The 16,127-nt window shown below is 48.3% G+C and overlaps 1 protein-coding gene across 3 annotated transcripts in view; it reads left to right on the forward strand.

Moving 5' to 3' along the window:
• REEP1 (receptor accessory protein 1) overlaps positions 1-16,127 on the forward strand; it is a 103,292-nt gene that overhangs the window by 46,654 nt on the left and 40,511 nt on the right. For all 3 annotated transcript variants that reach the window (XM_080686505.1, XM_080686506.1, XM_080686504.1), the window contains exon 2: positions 7,374-7,446. In XM_080686505.1, the coding sequence (XP_080542631.1) occupies positions 7,374-7,446 (73 nt within the window). The remainder of the gene's footprint in view (positions 1-7,373; positions 7,447-16,127) is intronic.

Below are 16,127 nucleotides of genomic sequence, written 5' to 3' on the forward strand. Positions count from 1 at the left end.
TATCCATGCTGTACATATACACCAATGTTGCAGTATCACAGTGTTTGTGTAACCCTTATTCTACTTAATAATGGCCCCAAAGTGCAAGAGCAGTGATATTGGTGATTCAGATATGCCAAAGAGAAGCCATAAAGTGCTTCCTTTAAGCAAAAAGGTATGTATGTGTAGGACAAAAACATAGTACCTGTGCAGTTTGGTACTGTCCACAGTTTCAGGCATCCACTGTGGATCTTGGAACATCTCTCCTGCAGGTAAGGGGAGACTACTGTCTTTAAAATATTTTCTACAGCAAACATAAACAAGTAACATTCCAAGCTCTGGAATGATGGCAGGGCACAGTGGCAGAAACGCACGAGGTATGCACAGGAATTAGTGAAGGGCGTGTGAAGCTGGTGGGCTGGGCTGTGGCTAGATGGTGGAAGCCCGCCTTCAAAGGTAAGCAGTTTGGATGGTTTTTTTGGGCCGTAGGGAGCTATGGAAGTCTTTTGAGCAGTGGAATTTCTCCATCAAGAATGGTGTCAGTTCTTGTCACCCTGGCTTCGTGTCATTGCTTGCTTGTCTGTACATCCACAGAGATTAAAACACACCCATATTTTCCTGTTTTCCAGTCCATCCATTCTTTGTTTTCCACTCTCCCAAAGGACAGCTGTCAGCACTCTGCCTTGCTGACCCATGATTCCCACCTGCTGGTGACAAGGGATACAGCAAAAAATAATGACCCCCTTTGACTCCTCTTCTGCTGCTGCAGTTCCCAGGAATACACCAGAGTGACCGGTGACTGTCCATGTCTGGCCTGATGGCCTTGTAACAGCTTTGCTTGTTTTGCTTATCACCACCATTTGGGTGTTTGCTCACATCCTCATGCTATCTCAGGATGTGGAGTGTGTGTGAGGTGGGATAGTGCATGCTCAGCAGTATCCACACAGTTCAAGCTGCTGAGCAGAGGCCAGGGCCAGACCTGGGTGAGACCGAAATCATGGGAAGAAAGAATGCCTGAGCTGGGGGAGGGGGTGCTCCACCCACCTGTTCACTGCTGGCTCTCCAGCGACTATCCCAGGTCGGTACAATATTTACCAGGTCAGTAGGTCAGTATTTCCTGAATGAAAAATGAGACTGCCAAGCCCAGCCACCAGAGTGGCTCAGTTGATTGAGCGTCGTCCTGTGCACCGAAAGGTTGTCAGTTCAATTCCCAGTCAGGGCACCTACCTGGGTTGTGGGTTTGATCCCCGGTCGGGGTATGTGCAGAGAGCAGCCGATCAATCTCTCTCTCTCCCTCTCTCTCTCTCTCTCTCCCTCTCCCCCTTCCTCTCTCTAAGCATGTCCCGGGTGAGGATTAAAGAAAAAATGAGAGAGAGACTGCCTAGCTCAGGGGAATGGTGGGGCATGTTGGTCCAAGATCACCCCACCAGTTCAGATCAGAGCTGAGCCTAGAACCAGGTTCCTGACCTTCAGTTGGGACTCCTTCCCCGGTGCCACATCCCCCTTCACTGCACAGGAACCCAGAGATGTCATTCTTGGCCCTGGCTGATACTTCTCCCAGACCAGGCACCTTTTCCCAGGGCCCTGTGCTCTAGTCCCTCCTGTTCCTTGAATTCAACCACTTCCCAAGCCAACCAGCCAGCTCTTCTTCTCTACCTGCTGCCATGGCAAAGGCACTGTAGAACTAGCTACACTAAAATGTGGAAGACTTCCAGTTACTTTAGTTATACACCCAGGGGTATCTCCAGAGATGCCTCAGCCCATGCATTTCTCCACAGACCAGTCAGGGTTGAGGTGGACGGTAAGATCCTAGAGGTGCTGAAGTTTGGGCCAAACTATGTCACTTATAGTAAAGCTTTCTTGGGTCAAATGCGCATAAGGCCAAGGGAGAAGTATGAACTTGTCAGTCATCTTCTCTCTCTATCCAGAACCTTCTGGAAAAAGGCATTTCCCTGATGTCACACACCCAGAACCAAGGAGCAAATCACGGGGTAGGATACTTTTATGATTCTGCTGTGACAGTGGAACCACTTCCCACACCTCTGAAAGACATCCGTGTTCTTTCCCCCACCCCACCCCCAGGGGGACTGCCTTGCAGGCAGTGGCTGTCCTGGGTCTCCCAGCCACCAGGCATTCCTGGGTCTTATGGACACAAGTGCTGGACCCAGCCTTACCCTGGGACTGAGTAAATGACTCCCACGGAGGCGTTGCCCCTCCTGGTGGTGGGACACCATAGACCGGGTCCTCAGCTTAGAGCCTCCACTGTGGGGGAAATAATTTCACAGATCTGTGCAGCATTTTCGTCTTCAACATTTTTTATTGTATGTCATCACACTTGACCTTCCCACCAGCACCTGTGGGGACACCCCAATGGGCAGAGGAAATAAAACAGGTGAGGCTCCTGGGCACTTATCCAAGGACTCTTGTGTGTTGAATGGTGCAGCACAGACTAGCACCAAGGCCCCCCAGCTCCCAGGCCTCCGAGGTTGTCCCTCCTTCTATGTGTAGCTTAAGGTTCACGTGGCTTTACAGCCAGGCCATGTCCCCCATTCACAGGAGCTGAGCAGTTCTGTGGACAGGGAAAGCCACGGGGTGTTCTGAATGTGGAAGGAGATCAAGGAAGTGTTAGGCATGTAGAGGATTCTGGTGGACAAGGGGGAGTCCACAACACATGGGTTTTGAGAGTCCCTCACTCTTTCGTTCGTTTTCAGCAGAACCCAAGCTGTGTTACAGTTTGCTTGAGCCTTGGTAGGCGGGCTTATGTGTTAGACAATTTCATTTTAAATAATTGCTTCTCATGATGACTTAAAAATAATTTCCTCAACAAAGCCGAAGATTCATGGTAATACAAATAATGGGTGATTAAAATATGTTACTGATTTTGTTCAATCAAACAAGTGGGAACGTCACTGATTTAGCGCCCACACTGTGAAATCTCACGTTCTTGTCCAGCCTTGCCTTGGACTTGCTGTGTGACCTGAGCCCAGTTATTTACATTCTCTGGTTTTTATTTGCATCTGTGAAATAGAGATGAAAATCATGACCACGTCATAGTTTCTGTACATGCAAAATGCAGGTAAAGCACCTAAAGCCGTGCCCAGCACCTGGCGAGAGCAACCATTGGCACCAGTTATTATGTGATGCTAACTCTTTTTTTGGTCAAACTGTGAAGCTTTCACTTTTGGTGTTGGCTTCCTGGACATCCCCCACTAGGACAATTCTTTCCATAGCCCCCCTGTGATCATGGCCTTGTGGCATGCACAGATGGAAAGAATGCATATTGTTTTCATTCTGAAGCAAACATTCTGAAGGCCCCTAACTTGAAGGAAGAGGAAGAAGGAGGGGGCAAACATAGGAGAAACGTGACAGGCAGATAAATGGGGCCAGTAAGTTAGGGGTGGCAGGCTTCAAGGTCACAGCAAGTGACTGTGGAGAAGGGAGGGTGGTGCAGAGCTCTGAGGCTGTGAAGTGGAGTGCAAGGCTCCGTCACAGGTAACTGGGAGGAGTGTGTCCGCACAGAGCCCAGCCTCCTCTCTAGAGGCACACGCGCCTTTTTCCTCCCCTCTGCTGGGGCTGACCGTGAGCACTTAAGTAGCTGTAGATCCTCCTAAGTATTTTACCGCTTTCCTCTTGACCTTGTAGAGAGAGTTTTGTCAATCTATCAAGTGGGTTAAGTTCCCCAGAGAGACATTTCAATTCTTTGTTCTTTATTCACTCAACAGTAATTTTTCAAGTACCCACTTCAGCAGGGGCTGTGCCAGGCACTAGAGACCCCCCTGATCACCGAGGACTGCGTGGTTTGGATGGGGACACTGAGTCAGCCAGCACAGTTAACGCAGGAGGACACAGACAGGCCCTGTTGTCAGGCTGCCCAGGTCCACATCCCCGCTCTGCTCCTGGCTGTGGTCTCCTGGGGCCTTAGTGTCCTTGTCTGTAAAATGGAGTAGACTTGGTGAACAGAGTGGATCCAGAGACATGGAAGCATGGAACAGAGTGTGGAATCTCAGAAGGAAGGTGGGGGAGGGTGGGTGAGTGAGAGGTAATCAACCAAAGACCTTGTATGCATATATGCATAACCCATGGACACAGACAATAGGGTGGTGAAGGCCTGGGTGGGGTGGGCTGGAGGGGATCAGTGGGAAAAAAAAGAGGACATATGTAATACTTTCAACAATAAAGATTAAGAAACAACAACAACAAAACAAAACAAAAAAATAAAATGGAATGGAATTCTTATTCCATATGGGCGTTGAGGGTTAAGTGAGGCATGTATACTACCTATAGAGCAGTGCCTGGCAGTAGTACTCAGCGATATTGATATCATAATTTTAAGTGTCTTATTAATATGACAGCATAAGGGCTGTAATGGACTTAAATACTATCAAGAAAATTCTGAGGGACAAGTGATCAAAGACTCACAGAAGTGGTTTTTTTGAGAAGGAGCTTAAAGGATTAGTGGGACTTTATCAGGAAAAACAGTTGTGAGGCTGTGGGAAGATCCTGCACTAAGATTTAGGCAGGATGGAGAGCAGGCGGGAAGTCACAGTTGTGAGTGATGAGCATGGCTCATTCTGGGGACAGCTGCTGCCCATGAGATCTGGAGGCCGAGGGAGGGCTGGGGTGGGGGGCAAGGGACTTGCAGGGGCACTTGGTCTGCATGGACATAGATCCCAACCGCTTTTGGCTTGGACCTGCTTAATTTGTTACTTCTTGTCTCCAAAATAGATTTAGAAGTGCTCAGCATTTTAATCCCATCCTCCCTTCCCTGGGCAGTAAAATGCCAAGTATACTCCTCTACCTGCCAGGGCTATTGAGATTTTAGGGACTGAAAAAGCAAATTTGTCTTGCTGTCCCCATGCTGTCAGGTAGGGGGACACTGGCCACCACTTCACATCAGGAGTCCAGCAGACGGAGCACAGGCTCCCGTCCGTGCACCACTGAGGGGTCCCAGTTATGTGACCAGAGTTGTCGCTGCTCGTGGGAGCTCACAGAGGAGCAATAGCGGCTGTTGAGTTTGCACTTGTCTCTCTTCCGCCAGTCGCACATTGCCTCAGGGCAGGGGCTGGAAACCCTCCTGGCAGACGTGGCTAAACCAGGGCATCTGTGCCAGGGGAGCCAGTGGCACGTTGCCTGAGGCTCTGCTGAATCAGCCATTGCCATCTGGCATTCCCTTGCTGTCGAGAGCTTAGTCCCAACGTCATGGATGTGCCCTGGATGGCTCCGCCCTTTACTTCACCAGACATAGAACACCAGGTACTTACCGAGCACTTGCCAGGCCCTGGGGCGCAGTTATGAATGAGACAGATACCAGCCTTGGCTTTGTGGGGCATATAACGTGGCAGATAGACACTGAATAAACCACTGCAAGTGTATGCATCAAGGCTAAGAAAGAGGGATGTTGCTGCATGTAGGCAGAGAAGAACCTAATCTTCAGGGGGTGATAAGGTCAGGAAAGGCCTCATGGAGGGAAGCAGACTCTCTGGTATCTGAGAATGCTTGGGAGGGGGCAGCGGGGGACAGCTGGGGAGACCTCCCCTCCAAGCTGGCTCATTCCTGGACCCAGTGGGCTTCCCCAGGCCGTGCCCCCCTCAGCATGCCTGGTGCCTTTGCTCTCTGCCTTAAATTTCTTCCCACCTACCTGAGTCCTACGTTTTCTCCTCCCCTTCAGACACTTGTCGTCCCCTCTGTGAGCTTATCTTGCTCCCCGCACATAATCCCAACCCTCACAGAGGATGGCCTTGCTCTCCAAGCCAGAGGACAGTGTTAGTATAAGGCCAGGCTGGGAGGAGGTTGCCCTGGCCAGGGCCCCAGCCGACATCAACCAGTCTTCAGAGGCTTTACTCCGTAACGGTCATGGGACCTTAGACACGCAAGCGACTGACCGCTCTGTGCACTGGTGTCCCGTCCAAGAAAGAGGTTCCTTTAACTGAGGTGGCCTGAGGACTGAGGCGATGCCTGTGTAGCATGTAGGACCAGGCCTGTGTGAGGCAAGGGTGCAAAAACCCTTTCCCTGTCAGCATCTTAGAAACTGACTCTGTTCAGTTAACTGGTTTTCCCTGGCAACCTGAGGCAGTAGAATGTCAGGGTGTTGCCTGGCCACAGCGCTGTGGGAACGCTGACCACTGCGTGGTAAATTGTATCTGGACTCCGAGTTTTCTGTACAACCTCTAAATACTGATGAGGGAGCCAGGCCTTTGAGGTTCCCAAATGAGGAGCCTCCTTGCAGGGGCCCTGGAAGCTCTGTCTGTGGGTGCTCACAGGAGATGTTGGCTCCTGTGGGGTGGGGAGCCAGTGCGCCTCCTGTGCCCACTCAGTTCACCTGGGTGACCTTATCTGTCAGGTGAAAGGAATAAACTCTTTCAGCACCAACATTCTGTCAAGTCATACATTTAAAAATATCCCTTGCGAGCCTACTATGTGGCAGGTGCTAGAAATACATGGTTGAAATAAAACATGTCCATTCTGTGTCCTGAACACATTTACAGTCCAATGGGGAGATCCTGTCAATCAAAGTATCACCCAAACACTAGTGAAAGAGCATCCTGATAATATGCACATTTGCTGTGAAGGGGGGGGCGGTAGAAGAGGGGGTGGGGACTGACCTAGCTGGAGGTGAGGGAAGGCTTCTGTGACCAAGTCATGATGGATCTGGGATCTGGTGAACAGGCATGGGAACCAGACACAGAAGAGGAGGAAGATTCCAGAAGGAGACCACAGCCCAGGCAAAGGCTTGTGGGGGGAGGGAGAGGAGCGAGGTGAAGAGAATGAGGTCGGGTGGGGCTCTGCCAGGCAGGCCCTCAGAGGCAGGGCTGAGAGTCAGATTCCTTAATGACCGGGTGCAGCCCTGCTCGCGGGCAGTGAGAGCTGCGGTGAGAGCTGCTGCCCAACAGTCACGCTGCTGTTGTTTTTGCTTCTTCGTCTGAAGAGCGGGGAGAAGCGGGTTAATGCGGGTGGGGATGCGTGTGGCGGGGCTTGAGTGGATTTACAATTGGAAAGCTGATTTGGGCCGCAGGGTGCTGAAATCAAGCAGGAGAGGCGTGAATTTAAAAGGAACTTTTAGTGAACGGGTTTCAGTGGTGAAGGAAGCCCACCATAGAGCATCTCGGGGGTTAGCAGCAGGAGAGGAACGGTTGACCTTTAATTTCAGGGGTCTTACTGTTCAGGTTGGCTTCCCACCTCACCCCATTTTTGGCTTCCATGACCCCAAATCACCCTTGTAAGTTGTAACAGGAGGTTCCTAAGCACATCCCAGCCAGGAGCAGACCTTCAGGGCATTTGGAAACAATAAGTCAAGCCCACAGCAGCACTTTCTGTAGCTGAGAGAACTTTCCTGCCATTGAAGACATTTCCCATCATGAATGAAAATCACATTTCTCATTTTCTCTTCCCTCCAGGCTTATATTTGGCACCCTTTACCCTGCATATTATTCCTACAAGGCCGTGAAGTCAAAGGACATTAAAGAATATGTGAGTAGCACTTTGGGGAGTGAACTGGTGGGAGGAGGTGGGCGCTCTTTGCTGTGGGCACTGGCAGCAGGCAGAGGAGTCCCTTCATCATTCTCCTCATGAGACTCAAGTGGTGTGGCCCAGGGATCCTCTCCCGTCTACACTTCCTCTTTAGAACTAGAGTGCAGAAGCGGGGAATGCAGGGAGGTACAGCGAGAGGAACCGAGGTCCCCAGTCCTCCACATGCCACTGTGTGGCCTGGGATGAGTGACTTCACCTCGCGGAGCCTCAGTTTCTTTGTCTGGAAAACACTGTGTGACCAGAAAGCACTGTTATTGGGACCCTGGGGCAGGAATAGGGGTCCTGGGAGCAGCAGACCTGGTTCAGCTCCTGGGTCTGTGACTCGAGCTCTGTCCCACCCCAATTCTGCGATTCAGATGCCCCAGGATGTAAGCTCTATCTGCACAAATAAAAGAGTAAGATGCAAATTGATCGTACCTTCACGATGCCCACCAGCCAATCAGGAGTGAGTATGCAAATTAACAAAAAAGATGGCAGGCTAATTTGCATACACAGGCGCCAAGCGGCCGGGGGTGGGGAGGGACACTTTGTGTTGTGGCCATGGTGATGATGCAGGCATTCCGCACCGCCCCAGCTGCTCCGGGCCTCTGGGTAGTGTGGGAAAGCAGAAAGGCGGCTCAGGCCAGAGCGAAGGTGGTGCTGGCAGCCAGGGGAAGGAAGGATTCTTACACGAATCTTCGTGCATCAGGCCTCTAGTTGCTTTATAAGCTTTTAGAGGGCAGGAGTTGTTCATTATTCTACAGCTATTACCCCACAGCACCTAGCCGAGGGCTGAGCACGTGCGAAGGGGCTCCTTGGCTTGGAGGATGTATTATTATTGAGTGATTTGGGAGCCATGGTCACGGCCCTAGATATGCTGGGCACCTCTAGACAGAACCACCAGACCACCCCTGATTGACAAAGACCTGCAGGGGCTGGGTTGAGGGAAGGAGAGACACCCAGGTCAAAGTTCAAGGATTTGGATTTTGTCATCAGGAGCCTGAAGTCAAGTCCTGGCTCTGGCAATTTGCTTGATGCAATGCGGGGCGAGAAGCTGGCTTCCAAGAACCTCTTTTTCTTCACCTGAGCTGTGGGGTGAAGAGCAACAGCCCTGACCCCCCGTGTCGTGAGGGACAAAGGGTCTTCGCTCTCCCTCTTTGACTCAGAGGTGTCCCTTGGCAAGTCTGGCAGGTAGAGAAATAACTCAGAGAGGGTTGGAAACATTTCCTTTCCAAGATTTCCCAGGACATCTTTATGATGAAACCATCTCCCTCCAAGTCAACTGCATTTACCTCCCTCCCCTCTCGGTTTCCTAGAACTGCTCGCCCAGACTTGCCTTTGCTACTAAGCCGGGGGTCCAGACAGGGCTGGGTTCTCCCCAGAGTCTGGGAACCTCAGAGTGTGAGCTATAAAGAGCTGTTAAGTTATAAGCACAGAGCCTCCTGAGTCTCCGTTGACCTGGCATAGGGGTGAAGCATGAGGCAGCCTCTTCCAGATCTCCCTTCCAGCCCAGGGCACAGGGCAGCTGTGCCAGGTGAGGAGGCAAAGCTGGGGTCACCGTGGTTCAAGGCCTGATCTGCTTTGCAGAGGCAGAAACTCAGCTGTCAGCCCTTCTGGGAGAGATCAAAGCCTGGTAAATTGTTTTGCTCTGACCAATCTCACCGGAGCCTGCTTTGTAACTAGAAGGGCAATTCATAAATTTAGAGTGAAACATATAACTGACAAGCAGAGCAGCTGTGTGTGTTGGCTGGTGAACACGTGTTTTTCCCGAAAGGAAAGCTTGCGAGTAAAGATGAGACGGTTTCTTGGTAAAAAATGGAATTGGAAGAAAGGAGCTGACTAGTATTAGGGAGACTGGCACGCTCACACCAATGCTGAAATCAAGTAGGAGAGGCATGAAATTAGAAGTGCACACTCACTTCTCTTCTCCTTTTGGCCATGGATCCATTTGTCCAAGGGAGAACCTGGGAATTTCCTTGCACCCCTGCCTCTCCCTCACCACCCAGCCATGCACACACCTGATTGGCGACCATGTCCCTCATCCCCTAATGATCTTTCAGACCAGGCCTCTCCTTCTCTGCAGCCACTCTCTTAAACGAGGTTGTCATCATTTCCTCCCTGGAATGTTGCAATAGCCTCCCTGTTAGTTTTTATTGCTGCTGTAACACATTGCCATGAATTTAGGGCCTTAACACAGGCAAGGCTCTAGGGGAGAATCCACTTCCTTGCCTTTTTCAGTCCCTGGAGGCCAGTCACCTGCATTCCTGGGCTGGAGCCTCTTTCTCCCTCTTTCAAGTCAACAGTGTTTCATCCCTGAACATTCTTCCTTAGTCACATCTCCCTGTGGCCACCGCCGGGCCAGGGTCTCCGCCTTGAAGTACTCATTGACACAGTGGGCCACCTGACTAGTCCAGGATGGTCTTCCCATCTGAAAGTTCTTAGCTTCATGACTCTGCAAAGGCCCATTTGCTGTAGACATTTTCATGGGTTCTGGAGACTAGGATGAGGACATCATTTGGGGGTGGGCAGGGGCTAGTATTTTGCCTGCCACACTTCCTAATCGGTTCTCCTGCCTCCTGTCTCTCATCTCACACTCTGTTGTCTATAATATAGACCCTATATAACTTCTAGAAGCCTTTTAACAGTGGAAATACTCATTTCACTCCCCTGATGAAGCAGTCATTCACTCCTTGAATGACTGCTTCTCGCCTGCAAGATCGAGTGCAGACCCATTATACAGGCTTGAACACCCTCTGTCTTGCTCCTCCCTACTTCCCAGCCCCTTCCCTACAAGCATTGAGTGCTCTCCAGCCCATACTCACTGTGGCCTGTGGACTAGAATGACAACATCACCTGGGAGCTTGTTAGAAACAAAGACTCTTGCGTCCTACCCAGACTTCCGGAATGAAAATCAGACTTTTTATAGGATCCTCAGTTTGAGAAACACTGCTCTCAACATTCATAGCTTCTTATGTCTTCCCAAACGCATGCACTTAAAAGAAAGGAACTTATGGGAATTCCTAGAACTAACTAGAAGGCTGAGGGGAAGATACTCAGAAATTGGGGAGGATCCCAGAAATCTGGTGACAGGTAAGCTTATGCTACAGGAAAGGTCTGATTAGTAAGCTGCTGCCAGTATTGTCACCATGGACACTGGCTTCCGGCTGCCTATGCCTTTGGAACAGTCTGTGAAGATTCAAAATCCTGGATAGGGGCATTTGATTTTTTCCAAGCCTAGATAATAGGACTTGCTGCCCAAAAAGACAATCTCAATATTAGAAGGCTTTGGATACTGGCAATAAACATATATTTTTATATATATGTCATTATATTTAATAAAATTTATGATATTTAATAAAATTAAAATACAGTATATAATATGACAGTATTTTATGTATATATAAAACATATGTATATCCATTACAGTTACTTGTTTGGCTGCCCAACATTGACATCCACTCTTTTACCCAGGTTTTGGCTTTTAAAAAACCTTCCAACAAGAATTCTGTGCAACCCATTTACTTGTTAAATCCAAATTTCTTCAGCTGAGTCCAGTTGCAGGTCCAGTACTTCTCTTCCTCTGGCTCTGACAGGATCTAACCGTAATATTCAGCACTCTAAAAAATTGAATTCTCAAGTGAACCACCCATATACTCTATTAGGGGGAGAAGGAGAATAAATAAGGTTAAAATATTTAAATCTATACATAACAAAAAAAATGAAGAAAATATTGGCAGAAGCTACAGTCCTTATTCATGCAAGTGGTCATAAGTTCATAACTTGTATTTATGTCTTTTGTTAAAAGATAATCTTTAAAGGGTAAAATCATGACTCTTGTACGAATATAAAATTAACACATGCAAAAATTTTACATAACTCATTGATTAATGAGGGAACCAGTAAGGTGCTAAAAATACATCAAAGGAGATTCCAAAGAGCAGACACATAACCTATCAGGAGTGATGAAATGAATTTTTAAAAAATATTCAACTGAATTCTTGGGAAAATGGGGAAATCAAAGTTGTAAAATAGCTCAAAAGACATTGAAAAACATGACACCTGTAGAACCAGGATAATTCAGAAGGTGCTCCGGGCACCTACAGTTCCATAACACATCCAGCATTTTTTCCTATTGCTTCCTTCTTCCACCATCTAAAGCATGCTCCCTTTGCCTTCAGTCAGCTTTGGTTCAGTTAGAGCTTGAGGTTCCTAATCCAGGGTGTGGCCTGAATCTTCATTCCTGAGGAATATGAGGCCTTAGTAATCCTGCCTCGGTGAGTCATTGACTTTTACCTCTGAATGAGACTGTGGTAGGAGATCCCCCGAGGACCATTAACTTCCTCCCCCTGCCACATTGTGTAGCAGCAACCCTGGTTCCCTTGATCATCAGGATCAGTCACCCCATCGATTTCTCACAGAGGTTTCTCACAGGAGAGAGTCTTAGGTGGCCAAGCTAAGTCCCTTTATTATCCACTTCCTAGTGGCATGGTGGTCCTGAAGTGGTCAGGTGACAGTCTAGTCTCTGCTTCTATTTCATTGGAACCAGTTGTATCCCTGCTAGAAGCACCTATCCTCCAGGCACTAAAATTATTTTAAAAATAGAACTCAGAAGTTTAGGGTTGAGAAGCAGAAAGGTTGTGAGTCAGACTGTTACAGGCACCTCTCACAGACACAGAGAGGTATAAGTTATCCGACAGCCCCGAGTCAGAGGGAGAGAGCTGTCCCCATCTCAGTTCTTATCTGCTCATATAAATGAATCCAAACAAGTGACTTCAGATAACTGTGTTGTGTTAAAGTGAATTTATTAAGAAAGTAAAACATGCAAGTGTAGGGTGGGGGTCGGGGGCAATGATAAGATATGTACACATATAATACCTTAATAAAAATTTGAAAAAAAAAAAAAAAAACATGCAAGTGTATTAAAGGAACAAGGCAAGCAATCATCCAGCAAAAAGTTCGGATGGGCTCTCTCGGCTAATCTGAGGAGCGAGTGGGGTGGAGATTTCTGCCTTATATTTTTCTGTCTATAGATTTTAAAATTTCTCTGCCATATATCTTGGGTACAGATTAGTTTTCAAGGTCCCCCTTTCACTTTGTTGTGGCTTTCCCAGAATTTGTGAGAAACACCTGGCAATTTTATCTTGCCAAGCCTCAAGACTGATGGCTTTTCTGTTTAGGGAGTAAAATAAACGGCTCTTTTTTCCTCCCCCTTCTCCTCTCCTTTCCTGCATTCCCTACTTAGAGAGGCTTTTAACCATTTGCTCTCAAGTGTCTTTGGTTGGGGGAAGATAATGGCTTGTTATTTACAGGCCAGCTGCAAGCTGTCCAAACTGCTTGGCCTTGTTTAATTTTCTTGTCTCAGTTTCCCTATTCCTCCTGCCCTGGAATGTTCCTAGCTTCTTGCTACTCTGTAACAAGACCAGTGAATCTCAAACTTCAACATGAGTATGAATGAACAGAGGATTTCATTAAAATACAGATTCTGATCCATAGGGTCTCAGGTGGGGCCTGAGATTCTGTATTTCTAACGAGCTCCTCTATGATTCCGATGGTGCTGGTCAGGCATGGGCTTTTAACAAATGTCTGCAATCTGGAGGTCCATCCACATCATTCCAAAATGTGATCATGGCCCAGTACCAGTCTCAGCCATCCTTCCATGTACCTCATGGTATTGCCAAATCCTTACCTTGTATTTTAAAATGTACTTGGGATTTGCTTTAATCAGGTATGGTAAGGCATGCAGACACAGAAATGACTGTCATGAAGAAAGACGTTATTTACGCACAGCTCCTTAAAAGTGGGAGGCCCAGCACACTACCCAGGGCCACATGGAGAAGCACCAGGATTGGTCAGGAGTCAGGAAGAGGCGGGCAGGTGGGACACAATCTCTACTGGTTTCTGCAGGGAAGTCAGGTAGGGCAGGATATCAGGTTTAGGGTTGGCTAGTTGGAATAATTTCAGCAGGCTGTGGGGTGTGGGGGCTGCCCTAGTTGCCTGCCTTGGTACCTGGCCTGGGGTTATTAGGGCTGGGGAATATTGGCCCAACCCATGGGCTCTGGGATTGGTCAGTTTGCATATGGAAAGTCCACCCTGGGGCAAGTCTTCTTCTAAGAATTGGCTGGTCCTGGGAAAGGAAGTCTCTCCCCAGTCAGCAAGACCTCAGATGCCAAGCATCAAGAATACAGAAAATAAGAAAATAGTACACCTGGTGGCAGTGTAGGTGCATGACCTCAGGACACTTCTCCTTCCGGCTAAGTGCCCTGCTCAGAGTGCTGCCTGTGAGGGAATTTCACTTCCTCATTCTCTCAGGACTACCCCGGCTATGCAGCTGTCCACTGTGAGCTCCTGCCAGCAGATGGTGCCGAGTCAGCTGTAAACCAGGCTCAAATTGTTGCTTTCTCGGTCATTAGGCATAGGGAATTCCCTGGGAGGCTGAAGCAGGGTCCAGATGCAAGAGGGAGTGTGAAATACTCAAGAAATAGGGTGACTGATGTAGAGGAGGATCCAAAGGTGAGATGAGGCTACAGAGGTGGCTAAGCCTGCTGCCTGCACAGCCCATGGGGCAGGCTCTTGCAGGCTGCCAGGAGCCCTGGAGGCTTGGTGTTAGGGGTCCTGATGTCTCAGCCCATCTCTGTGGCTCATTGGAGGTCTCTAGGCTCTGCTTCCCACCCTCCTGCTATGACCTAGGATCACAACTTCTCCAGTGTCCTCACTGCTGGGTCCTGCCCTGATCAGTCCAGAGGGACTCCCTAGCCCTGCTATCAACTATCCATTCCAGAGTTGCTCCTGGTCATCACCTCTCAAATTGGCCATAGCTCCCTCTCTCTGTTTTGGACACCATCCTGCCCATGCTCTCCACATCTTGCAGGGAATTTTGGATAGAATCCCTCAAACCTGGCAACTTCTCTTTCGTACCTTGGAAAAAATAGCCATCATTTGGTTACTCTGTGGTTTGATGGGGGAAAACATTTCCTGTTAATTTATTTATGGTTTCCATCTCTGAGCCACCAGTATTCCATTTACCTTTTGAGTCTCAGTGAATCATTCTCAGACCGTCCTTTCCACATGAAAGCATTTTAAAGTGAAGAGGTTCATGATGGAAACTTCTTTAGGCTAACACTTCAGGCCCCCTCTCCCCTATGCCTCCTTCATCTTTGGCCATAGCCCCACTCTCCCTCCTGAGATTTGGTCTTGCCTTTCCAGAGGCCTATTGGGCATTCTTCTTAGATGTCTCCTGGGCCCTCAGACTGCCCTCAGGTTCTTGGATCTCAGCCTCTTCTCCCTAAATTGACCCATTGTTTACTTTCTTGCTGGTGTGAGTGGCTCCATGTCACACCATGCCCCAACTTCAACAGGCCCCTTTCCTCCCATGTATACCCATCATCTATTCAGCAGGTACTCATGGAGAGCATCTGTTACCTTGAAAGCATCCTAATTCTCTATTTTCTTCTCAAGAAGCCAGGTAGACTAGTATTTCCCAAAGTATATTTCTTCTCAGTCTTTTTAAAACCATCCTTTCTTTCCCATTAACAATGCCAATATTCTAATCCAGTCATTCAAAACATATTCACTGAGCACATACTATGTGCCAGGAACTGTTTTGGGTATTAGAGCTACAGTGTTGTGCAAAAATAACTGGCCTCCACTCTCAGGGAGCTTGTAATCTAGTAAGAAAAGCATAGCAATAAACAGGTGCTTTCAAAGCAGAATGTTTAGTGTTACGACGGGAGCATGTATGACACTGTGAGAGAGAGAAAGGAAAGTGTACTTACCCCAACTTTGGACACTTCCTAGAGGAAATGACATTTAGACTGAGATCTGAGGGCTGAAATATGGAGGCTAAGGAAGATGCACTGTTCAGGTTCATTATAACGAATGGAAAATTCAAGAAAGTGTGGGTGAGAAGGAGGGCTTTCTATGGAGGTAATTAGGATCCAGTTCATGCAAGGGCGTTTATAACATTTTAAGGAATTTGGATTTATCTTAACAACAATAAGGAACTACTGTATTGAAGACTTTAAAAGCTTGGAAAGAGAATCATCAAGTTTGGATTTAATAAGATCATTCTGACTAGAATATGGAGGACAGATTGGGAAGGAGGCAGACATATAGACACCAAGCAAAAGATGGTATTAGTCTGATGAGTTCATGCTTTTGGAAGATTATAGGGGGGTGGTTTATAGCAGTAGTCGCCAACCGGTGGTCCGTGAGGTCTGAAAGGTTGGTGATGGCTGGTTTGTAGGATGGGTTGGTGAGGGGAAAGCCAAGAGACAAGGAAATGGGAGAGGGGGCCACTACCTCAACTCAGGGAGAGAGGCAGTGGAAGTGGAATGGATGTTCATGTGGGAGAGACTTTTAAAAAGATCCAGTTTCGAGAGAAACCAAGATGGCGGCATAGGTAAACACCTAAACTGCTGCCTCGCACAACAATTTCAAAACTACAACTAAAAGACAGAACGGACACCATCCAGAACCACAGGAAAGCAGGCTGAGTGAAAATTCTACAACTAGAAGGAAGGAGAAAAGCTCACAGAGAATTGGAGGTACGGCAAAGGGGCTTTGTGCGCGCAGAGAGGAAGGGTGGCTGAGAGCTTGGCTGACTTCCTCTGGCGGAAGGGGGAAGGAAGCCTCGGACCGCGAGC

Source organism: Plecotus auritus (genome assembly GCF_963455305.1).
Source record: "Plecotus auritus genome assembly, chromosome: 8".
In the NCBI taxonomy this organism is placed as follows: domain Eukaryota; kingdom Metazoa; phylum Chordata; class Mammalia; order Chiroptera; family Vespertilionidae; genus Plecotus; species Plecotus auritus.